Below are 27,650 nucleotides of genomic sequence, written 5' to 3' on the forward strand. Positions count from 1 at the left end.
CCTGCTCCTAACCACTACTAATGCTCCTACCTGCTCCTGTTTGCTCCTACCTGCTACCCCTGAGTGAGAGTGCAAGTGAGAATGGGAGTGAGAGTGAGAGTGAGAGGAGGAGGTGGTGGAAAGAGACCACGTTTCTCTCTGCCCCCAATCATGTGTGAGATTAATGACCACTTACATTTCTCTTTGCCCCCAATCATGCAAGCAATTAATGGCACATGTAGACTTTGGTTTGGTTTGGGAGCTAGGTTCGAGAGCTCCTTGGTGCTTTACACATCCCGAACGTGTAACTCAAATAATAATGTAGTATAGAAGCCCAGTCCAATGGCGGCTCACCCCCTTCTGAGAGAGAGAGAGAGACAAAGAGAGAGAGAGAGAGAGAGAGAGAGAGAGAGAGAGAGAGTCATGTGTGTGTGTCGTTGACTTCGAGCTGTCCCCCATAGAGTGAGACTACCGGACTATTGTGAAAGAGAGACACTGCATGGCAGTCGGACTGGACTACGTGCGAGACTGGAGACCGTGGTAGTCGGACTAGGGACACAGAGAGAGAGAGAGAGAGAGAGAGAGAGAGAGAGAGAGAGAGAGAGAGAGAGAGAGAGAGAGAGAGAGAGAGAGAGAGAGAGAGAGAGAGAGAGAAAGAAAGTTATATTAACGTCTTCTAAAGACCAAAACTGGCCTATGAGACAAACTGTGATACAACTGATGAGGTCCAGCTATCCAAAATAAAAGTGCTGAATGAAAAGCTAAAAATTGGAAACTGAAAATACGGTGCTGTGAGTGTGATAAGTGTCGTGTATGTGTATGTGCGTATGTAGCTCTGGTACTCCAGATAATGGCTACAAAAGGGGAACAAATGTTGGCTGTGATAGGGGAACAACTGTCGGCTGTGATAAAGTGGTGCGATGTGTATATGTAACAGATGCAGGGAGATATACTATCCTGGGATGTAGTAGCAGTCGTCGAAGTTGCTAATAGCAGGTGATCCCTCCTGGATGCACGAGGGAGAGAGAGAGAGAGAGAGAGAGAGAGAGAGAGAGTCATTGTGTATGTGTATCGTTGACTTCGAGCTGCCCCCCACAGAATAAGACTGTCAGATTGTTGAGAGAGAGAGAGAGATTACATGGCAGTCGGATTGGACTATGTGCGAGACTGGAGACCGTGGCAGTTTGGCGGACTACTGGATTGGGGGGGAGAGAGAGAGAGAGAGAGAGAGAGAGAGAGAGAGAGAGAGAGAGAGAGAGAGAGAGAGAGAGAGAGAGAGAGAGAGAGAGAGAGAGAGGACCATGCTACCTGCTGCCTGCTCCTAACCACTACTAATGCTCCTACCTGCTCCTGTTTGCTCCTACCTGCTGCCCCTGAGTGAGAGTGCAAGTGAGAATGGGAGTGAGAGTGAGAGTGAGAGGAGGAGGTGGTGGAAAGAGACCACGTTTCTCTCTGCCCCCAATCATGTGTGAGATTAATGACCACTTACATTTCTCTTTGCCCCCAATCATGCAAGCAATTAATGGCACATGTAGACTTTGGTTTGGTTTGGGAGCTAGGTTCGAGAGCTCCTTGGTGCTTCGACACCTCCCGAACGTGTAGCTCAAATAATAATGTAGTATAGAAGTCCATTCCAATGGTGGCTCACCCCCTTTCAACACACAGAGAGAGAGAGAGAGAGAGAGAGAGAGAGAGAGAGAGAGAGAGAGAGAGAGAGAGAGAGAGAGAGAGAGAGAGAGAGAGAGAGAGAGAGAGAGATCATTGTGTACGTGTGTCATTGACTTCGAGCTGCCCCCCCACAGAGTGAGACAGTCGGATTGTTGAGAGAGAGAGAGAGAGAGAGAGAGAGAGAGAGAGAGAGAGAGAGAGAGAGAGAGATTGCATGGCAGTTGGATTGGACTATGTGTGAGACTGGAGACCGTGGCAGTTTGGCAGACTGTTGGATTGGGGGGGGGGAGAGAGAGAGAGAGAGAGAGGACTCACTTGCCTGCTCTTGACCACTGCTGATGCTCCTACCTGCTCCTACCTGCTGCCCCTGAGTGAGAGTGCGAGTGAGAATGAGAGTGAGAGTGAGAGTGAGAGGAGGAGGTGGTGGGAAGAGACCACGTTTCTCTCTGCCCGCAATCATGTGTGAGATTAATGACCACTTACATTTCTCTTTGCCCCCAATCATGCAAGTAATTAATGGCACATGTAGACTTTGGTTTGGTTTGGGAGCTAGGTTCAAGAGCTCCCTGGTGCTTTGATACATCCCGAATGTGTAACTCAAATAATAATGTAGTATAGAAGCCCAGTCCAATGGCAGCTCACCCCCTTGAGAGAGAGAGATAGAGAGAGATAGATAGAGAGAGAGAGAGAGAGAGAGAGAGAGAGAGAGAGAGAGAGAGAGAGAGAGAGAGAGAGAGAGAGAGAGAGAGAGAGAGAGTCATGTGTGTGTGTCATTGACTTCGAGCTGTCCCCCATAGAGTGAGACTGCCGGACTATTGTGAGAGAGAGAGACTACATGGTAGTCAGACTGGACTATGTGCGAGACTGGAGACCATGGCAATCTGGCGGATTGCTGGACTGGGGGGAGAGAGAGAGACGGAGAGAGAGAGAGAGAGAGAGAGAGAGAGAGAGAGAGAGAGAGAGAGAGAGAGAGAGAGAGAGAGGACTCACTTGCCTGCTCATGCTACCTGCTGCCTGCTCCTGACCACTACTGATGCTCCTACTTGCTGCCCTTGAGTGAGAGTGCGAGTGAGAATGGGAGTGAGAGTGAGAGTGAGAGGAGGAGGTGGTGGAAAGAGACCACGTTTCTCTCTGCCCCCAATCATGTGTGAGATTAATGACCACTTACATTTCTCTTTGCCCCCAATCATGCAAGAGATTAATGGCACATGTAGACTTTGGTTTGGTTTGGGAGCTAGGTTCGAGAGCTCCTTGGTGCTTGAACACCTCCTGAACGTGTAGCTCAAATAATAATGTAGTATAGAAGCCCATTCCAATGGTGGCTCACCCCCTTCTAGCTGAGAGAGAGAGAGAGAGAGAGAGAGAGAGAGAGAGAGAGAGAGAGAGAGAGAGAGAGAGAGAGAGAGAGAGAGAGAGAGAGAGAGAGAGAGAGAGAGAGAGAGAGAGAGAGAGAGAGATTTCATGGCAGTTGGATTGGACTATGTGTGAGACTGGAGACCGTGGCAGTTTGGCGGACTGCTAGATTGGGGAGAGAGAGAGAGAGAGAGAGAGAGAGAGAGAGAGAGAGAGAGAGAGAGAGAGAGAGAGAGAGAGAGAGAGAGGACTCGCTTGCCTGCTCATGCTGCCTGCTCCTGACCACTGTTGATGCTCCTACCTGCTCCTGTCTGCTCCTACCTGCTGCCCTTGAGTGAGAGTGCAAGTGAGAATGAGAGTGAGAGTGAGAGTGAGAGGAGGAGGTGGTGGGAAGAGACCACGTTTCTCTGTGCCCCCAATCATGTGTGAGATTAATGACCACTTACATTTCTCTTTGCCCCCAATCATGCAAGCAATTAATGGCACATGTAGACTTTGGTTTGGTTTGGGAGCTAGGTTCGAGAGCTCCTTGGTGCTTTACACATCCCGAACGTGTAACTCAAATAATAATGTAGTATAGAAGCCCAGTCCAATGGCGGCTCACCCCCTTCTGAGAGAGAGAGAGTCATGTGTGTGTGTCGTTGACTTCGAGCTGTCCCCCATAGAGTGAGACTACCGGACTATTGTGAAAGAGAGAGATTGCATGGCAGTCGGACTGGACTACGTGCCGTGGTAGTCGGAGAGAGAGAGAGAGAGAGAGAGAGAGAGAGAGAGAGAGAGAGAGAGAGAGAGAGAGAGAGAGAGGACTAACTTGCCTACTCATGCTGCCTGTTGCCTGCTCTTGACAACTGCTGATGCTCCTACCTGCTCCTGTCAGCTCCTACCTGTTGCCCCTGAGTGAGAGTGAGAGGAGGAGGTGGTGGAAAGAGACCACGTTTCTCTCTGCCCCCAATCATGTGTGAGATTAATGACCACTTACATTTCTCTTTGCCCCAATCATGCGAGCAATTAATGGCACATGTAGACTTTGGTTTGGTTTGGGAGCTAGGTTCAGGAGCTCGGTGCTTCGACACCTCCCGAATGTGTAGCTCAAATAATAATGTAGTATATCTTAGGGTTAGGGTTAGGTTTTCTTGCTTAAATTAGGTGCCCTCTATCCATTTCTACTTGATTTGTGATCAGTCCTTCTCCCTTTTGCATGTACTTTTGCCTTTGTAGATATAATTTAGATAAAAGTGACTAGACATTGCTTGCAATCTTCACATCTATTGCAAGTCTTTTAATATAACCTCAAAATTATGTAATGGATGGAGAAATTACATATTAAACTTGCATATATACGGCACCTAAAGCAATACACTGAAGTTCTAAAAATTTACAACCCTTTCCAAAAATTAATTTTAGTACACCATTTGACCTTTCTTGTCTTTGGACTCTCACACTATTATATTTAGCACTTGCTTTTTTTGGTAGTTGGCAAGTCTCAAATTAGGTTAAAACTCATTCAACACCACACATATCCTTCATTTGTCTCTACACTTCAATAAAGTCTAACAATGAATAATATTGGTGTGAGAATCAATAAAATATATCACTTTAATAAATGCTAAAATATTAGTTAGTAAATAGTGGTTGCTCAAAAAAAATAAAAATCAAGGGATAGTTTGTGAGCATTTGACTATAAATACTAAAATATCAATTAACAAATAGTAGGTGCTTATAAAAATAAATAGCAAAAGGATACTCCATAAGCATTCAACTATGAAAAGGGCCCACCAATAATAATTCTTGACACACATAAACATGTGCATATATAGAATTATCTATTAGTGGTGTCACCCACACACACGAGTGAGGGTTGTGCTTGGAAAGGACATAAGTCCTTGTCAACTTTCTACCAAAAGAGGCCATTATTCTCTCCTTGAGAACGTGCCATGACACATAGAGGAGAAACACTTAAGACTATTTTTCCTCTAACAATAGAAATTTTTTTAAAAATGCGCTTCTTGACAATAAGCCAATCCATAGGGTTGTACCTCCTTTGACGCATCCATGTCCCTAAATGGCCTTTGCCTTATCTCTTTCCTTGTGAAAGCTATATAAAGGGAAAGGCTACATAAGAGAAGTTGTTAGGATGAGGCCTCATAACCCCTAATCATGCCATCTATTCACAAGAAGTTACTTGTTGCAATTGTGGAGGATGTTTGTAAAGAACCTACAATAGATGCTCCAATAACAAGGCCGCCCTCCATAACGAGATCAATGCACCTCACTTTGAAAATCAATTCTTTACTAATTGTATTGCCTTTTTGAGCAACTAGCACATGAGAGGGTAGTATGCTTGATAGTGATTGGCCCATCGGTATGCTCTTCTTTTTGTTAAGCTTGATTTCTAGCCAGCACATTGTATAATATATCTTTTTAAGCCTTGATTCATTCCAAAAAATCACATTGTGGAAGCAAAGTGGATTATATTTGTCACAAACAAAATGGCCCCATTTGATAAGTCTTTGCATAAAAATTGTCAAATAGTGAAATGCACTTTTATTGGTTTAATTATCCTATATTTTGTAATGCAAGCCATTTTCTAGTTGTTTATTTGGGACGTCAATTGAAGTGAACCATCCTGAGAGAGGGCAGGTACTTCCGAGCTGAGAGGAGAGTAGGGAGGAATCAATCCTAAGATCGAGAGAAACTCACCCACCCACCTCAAATAATTAGGCTAGGGCTCGTTGGTATAATTGCTCTATATTGGTGATGCCTCTCGCTAGCGTAATCATTGCTTCAAGGGTGGGTTTTGACTCATTTGTTTGGTTGAAAGTGATTGTCATTTTCACATAAGATAAACATTTAAAATGTAAAGTAACTTTGTTGTGATGCCGTGATTGTTGCAATGGTTATAGTTTAGTAGTGGTTGGGCAATGGAGCGTGTTCAATCTTTGTGAAGTGCAATTTTGACTCATGGGCGGGGAAAAGAGCCCGAACAAGAATTTTACACACAGATAACCTCAAGTCACCTTTGGGCCACATCATTTGCATGTGCTAATGCACACAGCTTGGCTAGAGAGGTGTGAATCCTCCCAAGTTTTGATACGAGAGAATATTAAGGAGCCAAGATCCCACATACGTCTGAGGCAAATGAAAGCAAATCCGTCCCTGGGAATGGAACTCAAGTGAAACGTGCTCACACATTATTGGAGTATACCAGCTCGCCCTCTGTAGACGGCAACACTAGCTACTAAGGGCTTCGACAATTTGAAAAACGAGAGATCATGCTGCAACACCAGCTACTAGCGCCCTCCACAATTTGAAAACCCAGAGATCATGCTCCAACATACGCGCCAAGTGCCTAGGTAGGGAAGCGGAAGAGCGAAATCGCCATGCCCCGGCCTGGAGCTGCAGCTACTAGCAGCAGCAGCACGGGCCAGAAAACAGTGGTGGTTCTGGACAGCGGTGCTGCTCTCTGCAAGGCCGGTTTCGCAGGCCAGTCAAACCCTTCCATTGTCGTGCCCAACTGTACCGGCCGCCCCCAGGCCAGCAAACGATGGCTGGTAGCTGACCAGCTCCAGCTCTGCGACGAAGTGCAGCGCATCTCCATCCGCCGGCCCATGGACCGTGGCTACCTCATCTCCCCAGACCTCCAGAAGGACATCTGGGATCGCATCTTCAAGACATTGCTCAAAGTGCGCCCCGCAGACAACTCCCTCCTCCTCGTTGAGCCCCTCTTCAACCTGCCTTCCATCCAGCGCAGCACGGACGAGGTCATTTTTGAAGAACTAGGGTTCCACTCACTCTGCGTCGCCGATGCCCCCTCTCTTGTGCACACATACTATGCCCACTGCAGGCCCAAGAGCCTTGCAGCCAGGTCCCAATGCAGCCTTGTCGTGGATTGTGGATTCTCGTTTACACATGCAGCTCCCGTGTTTCAGAATTTTACCTGTAATTATGCGGTTAAGAGGATTGATCTTGGAGGCAAAGCTCTCACAAATTATCTCAAGGAGCTTGTTTCGTACAGAGCTTGGAACATGATGGACGAGACGTACATTATAGATGATGTGAAAGAGAAGCTGTGTTATTGCTCTTTAGATGTTGCTTTGGATCTGGAAGCTGCCCGGTACTTTTGAGCATGCTTCAAGTTGTACTGCATGCAAAATCTAATTACCTGTGGTGCTGCTTACACCACTTCTTTCTAGTTTTAAGCCTGAACCTTCTGTTTTTTAATCGTGGTGTTGATGTGCTAGAGATAGGTACTGTGTATTCCACATCTGCATCTGGTTCAAGCTTTACAGGTTCTTTGCATGTTTGATTGTGTATCACAAAAATTCTGAAGTATGGATTCTCTTGCAGGAAATCAGGAAAAGAGAATTATGTCCAAAGTACCTATGTTCTTCCTGATGGTGTGAAGCATAAGCGAGGCTTTGTCAAAGATCCAGATGCTGCTAGGGCAGCTTACAGTCATTTGCCACAAATTTCTAATAAAGGTGGTGAGGGGAAAAAACTGCAGCATAGTAGTATGCCAATCAATGCTGATGCATCAAAAATCAGGGAAGAGCAACCAGGACCTGTGGTGCACGATCTGCAGGTAATGATGATGAGTCTTATTTTTCCCTTACCAGACATTTAAGGATTGTCCATTTACTGCCATACTGATGTATGCTTTAGTTATTTATGTTGAATGACATTTTTTGTGATTTAATTTTATCAATAAGCTTAAGTTTCTGGTTACACCAGCGGCACATGATCTGGTTCTGAAATTGTGCATGCATAGTGAAGTGTGGGCAGCCGAGGAAATTAAATTTCTTGCAGCTTTGCTAAATCTATGAATTGACGGACTTATACTATTAAGCTCTTCGTAATCTAAATTTGGGAACTCCTAAAATTTAGAAGATTACTATTTTTGAAAGTTCCTCAAATGGAAATTCTATTTGTGTCTGTGGCTCAAGAATTTTGCAAGGAATAATTTAGTTTTTAGCGTCTATTTTTAATTATTAATCATTTTAGCGATTTTTAAAGCAAAAGGTTTAGAAGCTTCTTTCTTTAGGAAAGTGATATGTAACATCTAGAATAGAACATGTGTCATTCTGAAAAGATAAGTGTCTCTATGCTTGTCATTTTGCTCAATGCTTGTCATTTTCAGCAAATCCTTATCATTTGTAGACTCTTTTCACTTTTAAGCACCCAAGCTCCATACGTATATATTGATGGTTTAGGCACACTTGGTGCTTGTTGTTTGTTTCAATACAATCCAGTAAAGTGGGCGGGGTCGGTTCTCCTCTCAGTGTGGTGTTGATCTCTCTCTTTCTCTCTCTCTCTCTCTCTCCCCTTTCATTCGGTCCCCTATTCTTACCTTTTTCCTTGTGCTTACATCAAGTTTTATAGCTAGAATGTATTTTTGTTCGGATATAATGTGTTTAATGCTAGTCAACATATACTTTTTGGGTTGTATTAATGCAGTAGAACTAATCATTTTGTGTATCTCGTTTGCCTATTTATAGGGAGCCTCTCCTCCGTTGCTGTATATACTAAAGTTTAACACTCAGAACATTGCTTCTTGTTGGAAAGAGACATCCACTTATTTCACTCACTTTGTGAGACTGCCATCTCTCTCTTTTCTCCTTTCAACATCTCCGTCTCTCTTACAATGCGCTAATCTCCAGCTTCCTTGGGTTGCGTTCATGGTGGTAGTGGCTTCTTCCTCTCCAATTGGCAACCATCTGATCATCATGGCGATATTATCTTGAGGGTGGATTTCTTGCGTTTGATATCTTTTGTTCTCCTCTTCTAGCTAGCGCTTTCACCATCATAGACTACTACATTTGTGTTTTCAATTTCTAGCTCTTTTGTCTTCTTTGGTGTCACTCCACAACAACTGGCATCAGTCTTCAAGCTTGCGTTTGCATACTCAAAGGCTTCTCATTCTTCGACAATAGTCTATGTGCTCCAGGCATCACTAGTTATTATCCTTGAGTTGCGGACTCAGAGGCTCTTCTTCGACGATGGTCTCCTTGCTATAGGCGATATCTCATCATCCTTGCGTTTGTAGATTCAGAGGCTTCTTCGATAGTCTCCCTGCTCCAGGATCCTTTGTGTTACGGTACCCTTGTATCAGATTCACTTTATTATTTTATTTCATTCATCTAAGTTTCTCTTCTTCTCTTCTTAGTGTTTGCTGTATACACTTTGTATTCCTCCTTGCAAATCCTATTGTCTCTTTGGTTGCTTAGTCATTTCTTGATATGGTATTAGAGCTAGAGGTACACATTGTGTGGTGGTTTCGCCCAGCCATTTTTGGGTCCAGTGGCTTCCACGACCCACATTCCCTCCACCGTCCACTCCATTACGAGCCCACGATTGTTTCTCACCCTTGGCTCACCCTAAGTCTCATTCTACCCCATCCTTTTCTTCTCAGGTTCAAGAAGACACCTTTGGATGCTCTACGGCTTCTGCTCCTTCCGAGTCCCAAATACCTTCTTCGGCACGCTTGGCGGTACTTCTTAATCCTCAGACATCTCGGAGTTTGCGATTCTTCAATTGGAGTTCCTATCTCTCGTAGAGGGGGATATAGAGAGGGATTTTTTTTCTTTGCCCTTCGAGGGAGCATCTTCTTTTTCATTGGCTTCAAAGGGAATCTTACTTATCTAGTTTTAGAGGGGGATTCTATTACTCTTAAAGTTCCTCACCATCATTTATCTTTGAGGAGTGCCTCTCTTTGGAGTAGTCATTTCCTTTCCTTCTATCCAATCTCTAGAGAATCTGTCTTTGATTGGGGCCCTTGGATTTTCAGTAGTGACTTTATGATTAGGCCTTCGTATTCCTTCTAGCATGGTGTATCGGAGCCAGTGGCTTCTCACTCGAGGTTGTGTTTCAAGTTCTATTGCTCATCCAGTCTCCTGGCTATCTTCACAGGTCTCCTTTTAGATGGCATTCTCAGATTACAGGGTGGATTTTGTTCTCTTCACCTCACTTCTTTTTTGTGCTCAGTTTTGGGCTTGACAGGCGGTGTTGAGAAACCGCATCATTCATATAGTTTCTCTTCTTCATTTCCAGTTTTGGTTTTAGTTTCGGGCCCCAAAAAGCTTTCTAAGGTCTTCGAAGAGTGTTGGAGCATCGTAGGAGAGACTTTAGTGGGCGAGATTCAAGATAGTTCGTATCTATATATACGGCACCTCCCATTCATTCTTCACCCACTTTGTTCACTCACTTCGTGAGATCGTCATCTCTCTCTCTTCTCCTTCCACAATATCCATCCCTATTGGTAGGCGTCAGTCTCCAGCTTCCTTGGGCTATGTTTACGGTGGTAGTGGCTTCGTCCTCTCTAGCTAGCGACCATCCCATCATCATGGCGATATCAACTTGAGATGGATTTCTTGTGTTTGACATCTTTTGCCCTCCTCTTTTAGTTGGCGCTTGCATCATCAAAGGCTACTACATTTGCGTTTTCAATTTTGTAGCTCTTTTGTCTTCTCCGCGTCACTGCACAATAGCTGGTGTTAGTCTTCAGACCTATAGTTGCGGACTTGAGAGGCTCCTCATTCTTTGACGGCAGTCTCCTTGCTCTAGGCATCACCAGGCATCATCCTTGCATTGTGGATTTAGAGGCTTCTCTTCGACGATAGTCTCCCTGGTCCAGGCAACACCTCATCATCCTTGCATTTGTAGATTCAGAGGTTTCTTCGGCAATCTCCTTACTCTAGGGCATCCTTCGTGCTACGACACCCTTGTATCAGAGTCACTTCATTATTTCATTTCATTCATTTGAGTTTCTCTTCTCTTCTCTTCTCAGTGTTTGTCGTCTACACTTTGTGTTCCTCTCTGCAAACCTTGTCTCTCTAGTTGCTCAGTTATTTCTTGACAAGGGTATACTCAACTCTCCTTCCATGCATCTCAAACGAAGTCCTTTCGACCCAGGATTAGCTTTGCAACATGCAGTTTATCCTTCTTGACGCCCATCTTGCGAGGATTGTACTTACAAGGTATTTTCAGAGTTTGATGTTGTGGTTAATGCCTTATGAGCTCATATATTAACAAAACCAATTAGTTTTGATCATACGATCTTGATGCTATTGGAATATGAGACTACTTTGTGTTTCTAGGGGAGGTTACCATCTTGATCTAGTGGCGCATTGGATGCTCTTGTTGCTTTAGAGAGGGGTGATAAGTAGCAGAAGAAGGAAAGTTAGTGTTATCATTGTGATAAGAAGGGGCAAGTTCAAAAGAACCACAAGAAACTAGTGGCATGTGAAAGGAGAAGAAGAAGGATCAAGATAAGTCCACATAGGCTTTTGCAACTCTCTAGCCCTAGTGGTGTTGTCATCCCTCGTGACTCTAGTGCTAGAGAGGGAGTGATGTGATATTTAAGCCTCATCCATACGAAGTGTGATAGACCCTTAGCATTGCTTTCCACAACATGGACTAAGTTAGTTAGATTCAAATCTTAGAGCCAATTTGCCTTTTAGGTTCATGAAGGGATGTTTGAAAGAGAGTAGTCTGTGCTCAAGGCTTGGTATGATTGACATCGATATCAATGTCTTTTCTAGGAACCTTGGTGATGGCTTGATGATCCGTTGCTTGGATAGTTGTGGTTCTAGTTGAGTATCATTATTGTATATAATATGAATATGACGAGTCGTTTTAGTCATTTATATTTTATTGTACTAATCACCCATGATTTGAGAGAGAGTATTAGTAGAGTACATATCTTGGACATCAAGACTTACAGCTAAAAATCATTTTTGTTTTGATGTGTGCATTTAATGTTGGTCGACTTGTATTATTGAGCTGCATTTAATGCAATTGACTTGATCATTTTGTTGTACTTCTTTTGCCTATTTATAAGCAGCCTTTCTTCCATTGTTGTAGACATGGATACTCAACATATTGCTTCTTGTTAAAGAAAGGGAGATTGCCACACTATTGGTCATCCATAGTCAGTGTCTCGGTACACCATAGAGGTGGGAAGCACCTCAAAATGCCTCTTATGAGGATCTAGAGTGCTGACGTAAGGGGATGTACCCAAAACGTGTTTCCTAACCAACACGTTTTTCCTTTGAGGAATCGCTGCCACAAGGTGTTTCACCTTGAGGAAATGTTTCAGATTTTCTTGATTTTCCATATGCTCGAAACAGTTCTTTCAATGTGGCTAACTTAAGCATTAATATTTAATGTTTTTCATTTTTTATGTTTCATATCAGTTGTTTTTAATGTCATTGTTTTTATCATTTTAATGTTTTATTTTAGTAAATTTTAATGTTATCATTTTATTTTTTTTAATGTTATAGTTTTAAATGTTTCACTTTTATCCTTTGAGTCGATGGGGCTTCATTGCATGAACCAGTTCACAAGTGCATGATTATCACCTACCTAATACTCTCCATTATGTCTCTAGCCCCTCTAATGTTGCAAATATATTTGTGTTGGAGGCGATAACTCAAGAAAGGCAAACCACTCTTTCATTATAAAAGCTATCCTCTTACCCCTCTGTATGTGTGTGTGTGTGTGTGTGTGAGCCTACTTGTCCCTTAGTCTCTCTCTCTCTCTCTCTCTCTCTCTCTATTACATGTTGCCTCTTGTCCTTTTGTCGGCATTGGTGGTTACTTGTTGTTTTCCACTTGTCCTTTTGTTAGTGTTGGTTGACACTTGCTTGTCAACACTGGTCACTTGCCTATTGACAACACTAGTTCGTCATCACTGGGCATGTTGCCTATCGCTTGATTCATTGACCTGTTTTGCCTCCTCTTTGCTTCTCTTGTTGCCTCTTTGCCTAGCTTGCCCGTGGTTGTCACTCTCATCATCCCTTCGCTTGCCATGCCACACCTTTGCTTCTCACCCTTGCTTGTCACTTTTGTCCCCTCTCCGCCTCTTGGTACCCCTATCTTGTCCCGTTGTCTATCTCCCTCTCCTCCATACTTGTGTGCTTTTTCAACACACTTGTCTACCCTTCTCGTTGCACCTACTTATTGCATCTTGAGTTGTAAGCTAGTATAGTCCTTGCCAATTGGAGGCAAGAGGTTGTCTCACAAAAGGCTAGGACACATTGGTAGTAGTAGCTCCTTGTTTCGAATTCCATATGCTCAAAAAGATGGGAACTAGATTGAGCTTCTCCAAAGTACTTACCTTACCCCTATCAAAACCCACCACCAATTTCACCCCTTGGGAGTGGTACTTGATGGATATGATACAACATCTATAATAAGAAAATAGAACCCTTTAATAAGAGTTGCAACTTGCAAGAAACAAAGAAATAAATAAAAAAATTGGAGTAGATTAATCATCCAACAAAAGACAAGTGGAGATCTAGGTACAAATGTGTGAGTGTGCAACGAAAGAATAACATGAACACAGAGAGAAAGGAAGAGAGAGACAGTAGGAGAAGGAATAAAGAAATCTGCATTGACTAAAGATGAATGCTGAGTACAACAATGTGGACTGATCAGTCCTTGCATGCAGTGTTAGGCGTCAGTGTTGTTGAGAAATCACTTTTTTAGTTTACACACTTCATTTTTGGTCATTTTATTAGTGGGCTCCCACTTAGTGGTGCGCCACTCTAGATAGCTTATGTCTACAAATAGGCCGTCACTTCATTCATTCTCATATCATTTTAATCATTATTTATCCCTCTTCTTCTGTCACTTAAGACATCCTTTCCTTCTCTCTCCAGCCTCTCCCTTGTTGCTCACACCCCTTTCGGAGGACATTGTAGGTTGAGGCTCGCAGTTGGCTCACACCACCTTTCACCTACTTGTTATTTGCCTTACTCCTCATCATCAGGTTTCCATTTGGAGGTCTTTTGAAGTTGGCGATTTTCCTTCATTGTTGGCGATATCTCCTCCATCATTTGGTGTTAGTCTTTTGCATCCTGCATTCATCTTTTGCATTTGGCGACAACCTCTATCCATGAGGTGTCATTTGTATCTTGCACTCGGTAGCTTGGAGGTGTTCTCTGTATTTGGTGGCATTTTTGCAACTTGCGTTTGTTGGTCGGGGGTATCAGGTGTCAACTTTTCTCATTCGGGAGGTAGTCTCCACCAGCTGGCGTCATCATCCACCATTGCGTTTGTCAATTAGGAGGCATTTGATATTTGCGTTTTGCATTCTGATCCGGTGTTAAGGATTGTAGATCGCTCCCTCGACAACTCGTGATCATCTTTTTCATCTCTGATAGCATGAGAGGACTGTGGTTCACTTCCTCGACAATTGCTTTCACCTTCCAATGATTACTTTGATAGTCCACTGCATGAAGGATGGTGTTTCGCTCCCTTTATTGCATAGATTTTCTAGAGGTGATGTTGCTTGATCCAGACAGGACAACACACTCATCTTGTGAGCTTAGACTCTACTGCATCAATTTTTCTTCTCATAGCAAGATTTAGTGCATCATTACTGTGTTGTTCTTGTGTTTCTAATTTTCTTTTCTTAGTGTTTGTTGTACACACTTTGTGTTTCTCCTTGTAAATCCCACTTTCTCTCTGGTCTTTCACTTATTTTTTGATATGGTATCAAAGTCTTTTGTTGTTAGTCATTTTTTTGACAGCTAGAGGTGCTCAGTGAGCCACAATCGCCATGGCCTCCTCGTGACCATTGCAATGCACTATGGAGGTTGTTTCTACTTCTTCTAGGGTTTCAGGAATGCCACCTCAACAACTCGCGGTTTTGTAGTTTGCTTCACTGAGAGAGAGTGATTGTTGGATATTGTCCCCTTGGGAGTCTGCTCCTTTGAGAGACAGTGGCTATTCGACACCTTCCATTACTTTGCCTTCGGAGTCCACTCCATTGAGAGACATTGATTGTTGCCCATCCTTGGTTCAACATGAGCCTCACTTTTATCCACCCTTGACTACTTAGGTTCAAGAGACCACCTTTGGGAGATCTTTGATATCTTCGATACCCTAGATCCCTTCTTTGGCATGATTGGTAGCAGTTTCTTCATCATCAAATGATTCGGAGTTCGTGATCCATGCGTTTTTGGATTTCCTATCTCTCACAAAGGGGGATGTTATTTGCACACCCTCATAGGGGGACTTCTATTTCTTCTTCGGCTTTAGAGGGGATCCTTGTGTCTCTAGTCTGAGAGGGGACACCTACTCATCATGAAGTTCTTCACGTACCATTTTCTCTTTGGGGATGGTTGTCTTCAAGCTGTTATTCTTCTATTGATACCCAAGATCTTCAGGTACTACCTAGATCAAGGTCGCGGAGGTTTAGTTGCGACTTGGTGACGAGGCCTTAGAATTCCTTCGAGCATGGAGTTACAAGCTAGTGGCTTCTCTCCCAAGGTGGATTCAGGTTCTATAGTTCATCTTGTCTACTGCTCCTTACTATAGGTTACTTGTCACAAGTGGAAATCTTAGATCTTCGAGATCCTCTACATCTTCTTCATATCTCTCTTTGCTTCTCTTTCTTCGTTCCTTTTTGGGCTTGAGAGGGGGTGTTGAGAAACCACTTCTTCAGTTTATATACTTCATTTAGGATTTTGCACTGACAGCTTGAAAAACGGCCGGTGTGCTCATTTTTTGTCATTTATCAGTGGGTGCCCACTCAGTGGAATGCCACCCTAGGCAGCTTATGCCTACAATTAGGCCATCACTTCATTCATTCTCACACTATTTCAGTCATTCTTCACCCCTCTTCTTTCGTCACTCAGACACCCTTTCCTTCTCTCTCCAGCCTATCCCTTGCTGTTCACACCCCTTTTGAAGGACATTGCAGTTCGAGGCTCGTGGCTAGCTCACACTACCTTTAACCTTCTTCTTTAGGTGCCCTTTTCTCATCATCAGGTTTGTGTTCGGGGGTCTTTTCCAGCTAGCAAACTTCCTCCATTGTTGGCAACATCTCCCCCATTGTTTGGCATTAGTCTTTTGTATCTGGTGACAGCCTCCACCCATCAGGCATCATTTGTATCTTGCGTTTGATAGCTTGAAGGTATTCTCTGTACTTGGCAACATCATTGCTACTTGGCATCAGTTTTGCAACTTGCGTTTGTTGATCAAGGGCATTAGGTGTGAGCTTTCCTCACTCAAATATTAGTCTCGATTAGCTTGCGTCATCATCCATCATTGTGTTTGACAATTGAGGCATCTGACATTTGCGTTTTGCATCTTGGTTCACTTCTCGGCATATGAGGACTACGGTTTGCTCCTTGGACAATCAATGATCATCTCCCTCATCTTCATCGACATTAAAGGTATGCGGTTTACTCTCTCGATAGCTATCCTTCACCTTCCAATGATTACTTTGATAGCCTAGTGTTCGGAGGATTGCGTTTCACTCCCTTCACTGTTGCCGCTTGATTTAGACAGGATAGTGTAGTCATTTTTTGAGCTTTGGCTCCGTTGGATGAACTTTTTTTTTTTCATATCATGATTTAGGGCATCATCATCGTGTTCTTGTGTTTATGAATTTCTCTTCCCTCTTAGTGTTTGCCACATACACTTTGTTTTTCTCCTTGCCAACCCTATTGTCTCTAGTCTCTTAGTCATTTTTTGACATGGTATCAAAGCCTTCTTTTGTTAGTCGTTTTTTTGACGAGTGCTGGCACTAGATCAGGTTGAGAATGATGATGGCAGCAGCATTGGAGAAGAAGAACACGAACACAAAGAGAAAGGAGAAGAGAGACATCAGGAGAAGGAAGAAAGAAATTTGCATTAACTGAAGATGAATGCTGAATACAACAACATGGATTGATCAGTCTTTGCATGCAGCTTGAGGTGTCAGTGAGGGCACTGGATCAGGCTGAGAATGATGATGGCAGTAGCATTGGAGACAAAGGAGAAAGCCAGACGAAGTGTGCTCTTGAAACGTGTAGAAGAGAATGATGTGTCAAGTGTGGGCAGGGGGGCAGCTATAGATAGTTGAAGAGCCGCAAATCTGGCTGATTGTTAAACAGTCCACTTGGTCATAAAAGGTGTTTGACCTGCAATAAATGTGGTCAGCAGCAATAAACAAAGTGAAAAATGCTGGTTGTGCTTGTTTGGACAAAATCACAGCATCTTGGAGCAAGTGGGGACCATTGGTAGGCAGGAATGACTGCTACTAGACACAACAAATGCACACTAAGATGTGCAAAAATTGAGAAACACACACAAGACTGTCAGAGCTCCTATGTCTTCGCTAGACTCTAACAAGAGCTCACAACCAGGAGATGATAGATTGACAAACCCTAAGATAGGTAGGCCAACACCCCCTCTCAAATCCGAGGAGTATTTGAAGACCTAATAATCTCGTGTGATGAAGCATGGAAGCCTTTGGCAACGGCTTTGTGAAGAGATCCGTTGCGTTGTTCTCCATGGGACAATAGGCCATGGATAATTTGGAATCCATGATCTGCTCTCAAACATAATGGTATTGAACCTTGATGTGCTTCATGTGAGCATGGAACCAAGGTTCTTAGCAAGAGCTAGGGCACTCTGGTTGTTTATACGTAGTCGAGTGGGTCCTATGTAGGACAAACCAATCTTCGCCAACACACGATGGAGCCACATTGTTTTCAGAGCAATTAAACAAAGGGTGCGGTACTTTGTTCCAAGAAACAAGCTTATCTTAAAACATTTCATCAAAACCAAAACATTTTCCTTTGAATATCCCATAAGAGAATATACGATATGTGACTTATTTCTCTTAAAAGTGTAATCATATAGAGTGATACATAATAGTGGCCCTAGTGTTTAGGTTGTGATACTTCTAAATCCTCTCCATACTTTTCAAAGGTCATAAGTTTCTCTCCATTCCTCTTTCTCTTCTAACTCTCTTCAAGACCAAGATTCACTTTGATGAGAGTAACAAAGGATAAATTGACACGAGGCTATGCGGCTCTGGGGATGATGGAGAGCCAGAGCACATGCATATAGTTTCTAGATCACCTAGCACTTCTGTATGGGGTCTCCATATGGGGATCGAGCATCTTACCACACAAGGAGAGCCACATAGGATCTGCCACTACCCAAGGGAGAGGAGATATATAAGGGGTGGGAGTAGATGGTTTGAAGTAAGCTCTTTGTATTGCATGAGATTATTAGAGTAAAGATGAGAGCACCACCTCTAGTGACAGAGGCTCTATTCCAAATTGACTTTCTTGCATAGCCTTAGCTTGTCGAGATAGAGATACTCCTAGCTCGCACTAGAGTCATCTAGACAACTAGCATTACAAGGGGATACTGAGTGTTGGTATGCTCGGACAGAGGCATGGTTACAGTTACATGGATTGCATATGGATCACCTTCCATTGCAACAATACAGCTTGGATTGCTTTCACTTGGAGCTTAGTTGAGAGGAGCTAAACTGTATCATCAGGATGGACATTATTTAGATACACACAACCAGGATATGGGTGGCACCTACTGAGGATGTGGGGATGAAGATGGCTTTCTATCGGAAGCTACACATATCCCTTGATGGTTTTGTTGTTTGCTCTAGATACATGGATGCACGCGTGCCTCATGGTGTTCGATGTACCATTGAGGCAGCTCTGTACATTGGACATGGGTGACAGACTCTACATCTTGCCATGGTTGTCTAAGGCGGTCTTCCGTGGTAGGGCCATCGGTCTTCGTGAGTGCATGCTAGTGTGTGGCTCCATGTCTCTGTTGTTGGGTCTCTAAGAGATGCTCTTTGTGATGGTGTAGCTCCAGTAAGAAGCCCAAGATATCTCTGATCCGAGAAATCCATAACCCTGGATAGTTGCCCAAATCCTTCTCTAAACAAGCAATTGAAGCGCCCTAATCTTGTAGTATATCAGGCATCTGCATAAGTAGTGCTCCTTTGTCTTTGGCTCGACGAGCAAACAAAGCTGGTAATTCTCTCCTCCAGGGAAAGGGAGTATATACCGTATCTACCTGTCTCAATCCAAAGTTGGTGTGAGCATTGGTCCACGTCCTCGCAGGCGGCATCATCTACAGATACAGAGAATACCAAACCGTCATAGAGAGACCCTACCTCCTCGATTTAGCCTCTCTATGCTAGACAGAATCATAAGAGATATCTTGAGACAAGAGTGCTTTTTGAGTAGTTTCACTTTGTATCGGGCTTAGACATCATTTTATACTTATCAACTATGTATTGTGTATTGTTTATTTTCCATTTAGATAGTCATAGCATTAAATGCCAACTATTTTGGGACATGAAAAAATCTTTGAATTTTTAGATGTAACATTTTGGTCTCATAGGCCGATTTGGCCTTTTGTAGATGTTAATATAACTTTCTTTTTTTGTTTTCTCTCTCTCTCTCGTTATCTCCCTCTCATATTATCTCTCTGTCTGTTCTTTCTCTCTTTCTCTCTCTCAACTCCCTCTCTTCTAACCATCTTTTCTCTCTCTCTCTCTCTCTCCTCTCTTCTATGCTTTCTCTCTTTCTCTTTTACACCCTCCCTCCCTCCCTCTTTCTCTCTCTCTCTCTCTCTCGTTAGTTTCCTCTTAGACACTTTGTTTGTACTTTATCTCTCTTACTATCTTCTCTCTCTCTCTCTCTCTGTGTTTTCTCCTATACTCTCTTTCTTTCTCACTATCTTCATCTCTATCTCCCTCATTATCTCCCTCTTACTCTTTCTACCTCTCTCTTTCTCTCTTGACGTAATGTTCTGAGAGCTAATGAATAAGCAAATATGAATGATATTTGGTAGCCAAAGCCTTATAGCTTTTGTATAGTTTGTATGGCTTGATGCTCCCCTTCCCCTCCCCTTCATCGAGCGTGTCTTTTGTTGATCTGCAATAAACTTTGGTCCTTGCGTCTGCTAATCCGACTAGGGGTTCTACTTTGTGAAGGTGGCAACGTGCTTTGTTGCATTTGTGTGCAAGTATTGGCATGAGATTCGATGGAGATGGTGATGATGTGATTGATGTTGATTGTGATTTCGTATGTTGATGACGATTCAAGGGGGGAGGGCATGAAGCGATGGGCCAAATGCTTCAAAATTTCACTAGGGTTGTTACATTGGCCTAGTTGATACTTATCGGAGTTTTGCCACTACAGTTTGCTTACTTGCAAAAGGAGATGCCAATGCATACACATTTGATTGCAAGAAGAGCAATCAAGGGTGAATTGCTCTAATATAAGCATGGACAATCAAGCATTTGCAGCTAGACAGATTTGAAACAAAGGGAAGTCATAGCAGCCCTCGAACTCAAAGTGTAAAGGCAAACCAACTTCTTTCATGGACTCTTTAGGCACCGAGGATGACGGTGCTTAGAAAAAGAGATGCAATTATTGGAGAAAAAGTGGGCATGTTATTAAGGAATGCAGAAAGAGGATGACAAGTGAAAAGAAGAAACAATTGGGCATGAGTATTATTGAAATTTAGTAAATATGAAGGATGCAACCACATATTTAGCAAGCTCGGACATTGGTGAGTCTTATGCTTTTGTTGTGTGTTGTTGGTATGATCCTTCTTCACATGAACGGTTTTTCAGCGCGGTTGAAAGTTGCAGCACATGGTATTTTGACAGTGGAGCTTGCAAGTACATAATGCCCTTTTAGGACTTGTTTGTATCATATGCAAATGCAAATATACAAAAGGGGGATCCGTTGTATGTGTAAACAATGCTTTGTATGCAATCCAAGGTATTGGTCAGATTCCCATTAGTGCAGTAGGTGGGAAATCTATTAAGCTTGAAAAGGCTTTATACGTGCCAAACATAAAGAAAGATTTGCTTTCAGTTTTAGCCATTGCACGTGCAGGTTTTGTGGTTAAATTCCACTTGGATTGATGCAGCGTCTATGATTGTAGTGATGGTGATACTCTCATTGTCACTAGTACATTGTATAATGGATTCCAATACCTTAGTTTATATGAGAGGAGAGCATCAAAGGATGCATTACAGGTTGATGCCACTATTGTGGATGACATTGAGTTCAACTCCTTTTTGGTTGAAAGGGGCATTATACATTAGTGCACTACACCTTACACACCTCAACAACACGGTGTGGTTCAAAGAAACAATTGCACTTTAATGGAATTGGCATGTTGTATGTTGTCACACAATGAATTGTCCCTTAAGTTTGAGCTTGATTTTATTATGTGTGCAATGTATGTGTTGAATTGCAGCCCTACTGAAGCATTGGCTGAATGTATGCCTTAGGGTTGGAATGGCCAGAAATCAGTGGTGTCACATATTTGTGTCTTTGGTTGTTTGGTATATGTCTTGGTGCCACAACCAGGAAGGCATAATTGTAAGACAAGGTTGTCAAATGCATTTTTATTGGTTAGAATGTAGAAAGTAAAGGGTACTGCTTGTACCAAACCTCCACCAACAAGATTTTGTTAGTAGAGATGTTGTATTCGTTGAACATGCTGATCAGCCCTTCATGGACTGCAAAAATCAGCCCAATGTGGGACCTATGGACATGTTTGACCGTTTGTTGTCACTATTTCAACAAAGTGCACCTAATTTTGGTCAATTTTAGCAACCTCTCTAGGGTTTACAGCAGTAAAATCAGTAGCAAACACATGATAAACAACATCCTGATTTTCAGCCCATTGATCAAGGCATACTGATTATGAAGTGGCCAATGACAAGGTTGCTATTCGGGAAGCTAAAACAGTCCCTAGATAGTTGTTAGATACATTATAGGACAACAAATAGTTCGTTCCACTTCTCAATAGAACTAGAGCAGCCATTTGCCATGCATAGGGTAACTTGGTTATGTAGGTGCTCGTAGCTATTGCATGCACTAAGGAACCTCTCTTTACATGATGCTTTGTAGAATGAACATTGGATAGCAGCTATGCAATTGGAAATGACCTCTATTAATAAAAATGACATATGGGAGTTATGTGACTTGCACGTTGGCAAGTGTGCTATAGGCACAAAGTGGGTTTACAAAAGGCTGAAATGACACCAAAAAAAAAAAACGTTTTTTTGTCGACTGTTTTTTGTTTGAAGGCCAACGTTTTATTAATAAACGTTGATTCATCAACGTTTTGTGTCATGTGTTGGCCGTTGTTTTTTACGATTGATTAAAATGGGCCACGTAGACAAACCTCAAAACGTCAATGATCAAACGCATACAAATCTGGATAATGAAGGAAATGACTCATGAGTAGTCAATGCATCAATCCGGTTGACGTGGATTGGAATTTGATTGATGGACAAGATTCATAGTCGACGTTACTTGAGCAAGCTACTCTCTCTCTCTCTCTCTCTCTCCGTGACTCGTGAGTGACTAGTTATGACTCATGGCTAGTCAATTTTGATTCTCTATCCAAATCTGAATAAATTTGTGTCTCCCGAATATTGAAAATTTATCCCAAAGCTAAACCAAAAATTTCTCAAATCCTGAAAATTTACCCCAAATCTGAATTATTATTCCCAACTCCCAAGTTTTAAAAGTTCTAAATAATTTTATGACTAAAGATTTAGGACAAGATTTAGCCCCAAATCGGAAAATTTTGGTTGTTTCATAGATTTAGCACCAAATCTTGAAATTTTAACCTAAACTATATCCCAAATGTGAAGAATTTTGTTCCTAATCTGAAAATTTAGTTTGGGGATTATCCTCAACATTTCCACATCTTAAATTTTGTAGATTCTAGTGTGCTTTCTAAATTATCTTGTAAACTATTTGTTTATTTATTTTTTCTTTTGCTAGTTTAAGATGGTTAGGGGAAGTGCTCGCGGAAACCAAGCACTTGGGATTCAAGCCAACACTCCTAATGTTTAGCAAGAAGTAATCATCATCAAACAGTATCCTAGATCCAACTCAAGAAAGTGGGTATGTAAGCATTGTGAAGAGATGCTTGCAAGTGGTGTTATTTGAACGAAGGTCCATTTTACATGGGTAAGTGGTGTGGAAATAGGTGGATGCACTAGGGTCTCTAAGACTATATTTTTGGCCTATGGTGGAGACCAATCACTATGGTTGAGTATCATGGAAGAGCTAAAAGGTTTATCGAACAGGATAGGCTCAACATGATTGTGGAGAGAAGACGATTATTAGAGGCTAAGCTTCTGAGACAATTTTTGACATCTCGAGTGCTAGTATTTTGCCTATAGCACCTCCAATGCCTACTGGGCAAGGTCCTTTTAGTAAGCGGGCACATGTATCATCACACCCAAATATATTGTGACAAAGTTGGGCACTTGGCTTGAAGAATAAAGCTGAAATCCAAAAGAAAGATTTTTCTATCAGTGTAACATTGTCTTTCATGTTGCTCGCACAAATGTCTATAAGAGATTAATCAATGTTGTTTCAGCTGCAGTATGTGTTGCAAGAGCCCCATCACGCTTGCTGGTTCAGAGGCTCTAAGGATCACCAAACTCAACCGCAAGGTTGATTTGATTCACACAAGCCTTGAGAGTCATAGAGCATCATGGGAAAAATAGGGATATACAATCATTTTAGATGGTTGGAAAGACACCCGCAAGCGCCACTTAATGAATATCTTGGTATCTTCTTGCACTAGAATGATGTTTCTTAGATCTATAGATCTATGTGGTTGTGGTGTGATTGTTTACATAACCATTTTATTTGTGGTTTACTTTATATTTTATCTCAAGGATTTTTCAAATGTATTATTAATAGATTTTTTATTTCTTGAAAAAAAAACACCAATGTCAAGATGGACGGAATACTTGGAAAGAGTGTATCCAACATTTGCCATGTAGAATAACATTGAGGATGATCTCCTAGCCTATAGGGAAAACGGAAATGCACAATTTGCAAGACAAATAGCAAAAGATGAGGATAATCTAGCTCTTTCGGTATCTTGGTGGAAGAAGTTTGGGGGGTTAACTCCAACTCTTCAAATGATAGCTTTGTGAGTATTATCATAGCTTGTTAGTTCTTTAGCAACCAAGTGTCTTTGGAGCATTATGGGCGATATTCACACCAAAGATCACAATAGGTAATGATCATAGTATGGGGGAGTTTCGGAAATGAGGGAAATGAAAACGAGAAAAATCGGAGTTTTGGAGTTTTAGCTAAATTTTGGAAATGGAAAAATGACATTTTGGATTGTATACTAAAATAAATACAGTATATCAATGTCTATAATATGTATTCAAATTTTATACAAAACTTTGAGTCTTCATGTCATATGATTGAAATCATGATTCATTACACATGTTACGACTCATAAGCGAAGATTGATGAGTCAAGCTTGAGAACTCAATGGTTGAAACTTAAGACAACCGAATACAATTAAGACTCAATTTTCAAAACTTAAGGCAATAAAATGAATTAGAATTTATGACTCTATGAATAATCTATGATCTAAAGAGCAGTGAATACTGAAGACAGACATTAAGAACAATGAAACAAGAATCAAGATGCATAATAAGTGAAATCAAGATACAATGATACATGTAACTATGTCATGTGAATAATTTGTCAAAACTTCAAAGTCCAGTGAGACTATAAGTATCAATATCAATGAACAACTGGCAATTATAGTTTAGACTTTGGACTTTGCATTGCTAAATTGACTCTTGTATATCACAACTCACGAGTCATGACTCATGACTCGTGACTCATCTGAACTTTGAGGATATGTGCATCATCTTCTCGTTCGATTCCGAGGACCTTGATCAAGAAATTAATGAAGCAGCCTCAGCCTTAGCCTTAGACTCTGGCTTTGACTCTGCTTGTGATGCATGACTATGTGTGGCCCTCACTTTATCCCTCCTTTTTGCACGAGTCTCATGTACCAATGCTGATAGCTCCTCATAGAGCATGGAGTAGCTATCCCGCTCTTGTGGTATGTGCAGGATGTCACACACTTTTTTTATATTAATCTTGTTAACATTCACCTGTAAAGGTGGATGAGATAAAGATATATCATATGAGAGAAGATTCAACATGTTTAATATTCATACATATTACAATTTACAATCCAACTTCCAAGTGAATTAGCAATGTCAAGTTTTAAGGACTCAAGGTTAAAAAGTTAATTAAACATAATACTAATCATTACCAATTTACCTGTGAAGGCTCAGGGAACAGAGGGGTCCTCTTAAGAAGCTGGAGATTGCAATGGCAAAACACTAAACACTCCAGTTGGGTAGTTGTGAGTTTTTTTTCTTTTTTGTGTCGAACAGGGTCCATGTGCTCTAGTTTCTCTGAGCACGTCGCCCTGAACTATAATCTTGCGAGAAGATCTGAATGACAATGCGTTTCTATTCAAATTTAAAAGATTGAGATTAAGTAATTGACAATTGCTAATATGCAAGCCATAAAATCAACATTTGAGTGGCAATAGATTATAGAACTTGTTACCTAAGTTGCATAATGCATTAGATAATCAAGATTCAAAATATAAAAGTCACTAGTCACACACCAAAGTAAGAGCACAATTGCCGTATTTTTTCCACCAAGAGATATGCTAAAGCTATAACTCTCGAAGCCTAGTTGTGGGTTGGCCAAAGTGAAGAATGATTGTAGAATGCTAGCAAATCATCCTCTACTCTTCTCATCATATCTATATCATTTCTTGTGAGGCGTCTCATGTACTCCATAAAACTCTCCTCTAACTCCTTGCTAGTGTACCGCTCCTCGTGCCAAAGGGGATATAAGATGTGTGTAATGGTATGGATTGGTTTATGGAACTAATCCCATCGTACATTCCACAATGCACGAATCTCATCAACCCTTAAAAGTAAAGGATAATGGATCATAGATAAAATAAGTTAAAAACTTAGAAGTTAGAATAATGATCAATCATCTAGGAGTTGTTAATACCAAATAATTACATGTATAAAATTTAAACAAAATCTTACTTGTCTTGGGGCAAAAAGCTATACTCATTTAGAAGACCCAAAGTACTCCCCTCGATATCATTGATGTGTAATAGTGTAAATAGGAGTGAGACTTTTTATCAATGTCTCTGTCTCAACCCACCAACTCTCATTTAAAATATTGCGCCTCAAAGCAAAAGCCTTTGTATACTCTCTCTTACTCCATGCGAGTCATTCTCTTGGTATACAATGGTCCGTATAAAATTTGGACGGATCCATATCAATCTCTCCAATACAATAAACATATAAGCAAATCTAGTGGTAGAGGGCTTCAATAGCTCAAGTGTGCTATTGACTCGAAACATGCTTGTGATGGATAGTTTCTTTTTCACAAACCTTACTATGCTTGTTGATATCTTGAAAATATCATCTACCTAAGATATTTTCCCAACATCTTCAATAAGCAAGCCAAGGCAATGGGATGTGCATGGAGTCCATACTATGCTAGGAAACTCCTCCTTAAGCATATGTCCCATAGACACACAATTGCTTCCATTATCTGTCACCACTTGCACCACATTTTGGACTCCTACGTGCATGATGACATGTTGCATGTGCTCCTAAATAAAAGCTCTTGTGATAGTAAGACCTGAGGCAGAGGCATCGATGGCCTTAATGAACATGGTGCTTTTACATGAAGACACCAAAACATTGTAAACATTCCTTCGGCGCATATTTGATATCCTTGCATTGAGCAACTTGCCGCATGTCTTGGAAAGATGTTGGAGAAGCCGGGTTGCACCACTTGTATAGCACTTCCCACAATACTTGTACGTCCAATGGTGGGAGTTGGACTTCTCTGTGTCCCTCTCTACATGGATTGCTTGCAAATTGAAGGCCTCATGTTTCTCATGAGTCATGGTGTTGATGACAGATGGAGAGGCCCGAGAGAGAGAGAGAGAGAGAGAGAGAGAGAGAGAGAGAGATGCTTGAGTCTTGACTTTTGAAAGTTGAAAGTTGAAAGAGAGGGAGAGTGTTGGGGTAAAGTTGAAAGAGCAAGAGAGAGAGGGGATGGGAGAGGCTTGAGCCTTGAGCCTTGATAGAGTGCGGGAAAGAGGAGAGAGTGAGAGGCTAAAGCTTTACAAATCACAAATCAATTCAAGATCCAAGAGAGGGAGATGAGAATGGCAAATGCTTGCTGAATTGGTATGGAAGCATGCAGGAGAGGAGTATCTTTTGTAGATGAGAGAAGGGTCAAACAGTCAAAGAGGGTTGCTAGTTGGATGGAATCCAAGGAGGATTGGGGGGGGAGTGCATAGCTGGAAAAGGGGGTCAGATGAGGTATCCAAGGCTTTCCATTCCTCATAAAGTGCCACGTAGTACACGTGCAAGTGGAACTCGCATGCGGAATGTGGGGAGATGCGGGAAGGTGCGGCAAATGCAGTGGCAAAAAAGAGCAAATTTTTTGTATGAAATCTTGTGGATACATATGGTACGAATCGTACGGTACGATCAATACTGTACCTTGTACGAAGGCAATTATGTTGGTCAATTTGCTGTATTAATTGCTTCATCAGTTGGAAGGTTGCCATTTGTAGAAGACCTCCAAGCACAGGCTTGATGATGAGGGAATAGGGAGCTTGAAGGAGAATAGAAAGGGTGATCATTTGTGATGTTCTCTAGTAGGGGCATGCGTAGCAATGGGGTGAAGAGCGATGAGCGTTCGAGTGACGGAGGAAGAGGGAAAAGAATGATTGAAGTGGTATAAGGATGAACGAAGTGATTGCTTATTTATAGGTATAACCTGTCTAGTGTGGCGTATCATTGTGTGGGCATCCAGTGAAGAAGTGATCAGAATGCGGAGATGAGTTCCTTTTGGGATTGTCAATGCGAAACCCTAAATGAAGTGTGTAAATTAAAGAAGTAGTTTCTCATTATCCACTCTGAGACCCAAAAAGGAATGAAAAAAGAGGAGTGAAGATAGATACAAA

General features: G+C 41.9%; 1 protein-coding gene across 3 annotated transcripts in view; it reads left to right on the forward strand.

The window, feature by feature from the left end:
- Nucleotides 1–6,089: 6,089 nt before the first annotated feature.
- ARP6 (actin-related protein 6) overlaps nucleotides 6,090–27,650 on the forward strand; it is a 32,724-nt gene continuing 11,163 nt past the window's right edge. Inside the window, exons 1-2 of one of the 3 annotated variants that reach the window (XM_087681500.1) lie at nucleotides 6,090–7,114; nucleotides 7,348–7,582. In XM_087681500.1, the coding sequence (XP_087537626.1) occupies nucleotides 6,381–7,114; nucleotides 7,348–7,582 (969 nt within the window). In that variant the 5' untranslated portion in view covers nucleotides 6,090–6,380. The remainder of the gene's footprint in view (nucleotides 7,115–7,347; nucleotides 7,583–27,650) is intronic. The other 2 variants (XM_087681499.1, XM_087681498.1) reach the window with 2 other exon arrangements.

The sequence above is a fragment of the Lygodium microphyllum genome, chromosome 7, assembly GCF_053477565.2.
Source record: "Lygodium microphyllum isolate KBCC chromosome 7, Lygodium_microphyllum_v1.1.10, whole genome shotgun sequence".
Taxonomy (NCBI): domain Eukaryota; kingdom Viridiplantae; phylum Streptophyta; class Polypodiopsida; order Schizaeales; family Lygodiaceae; genus Lygodium; species Lygodium microphyllum.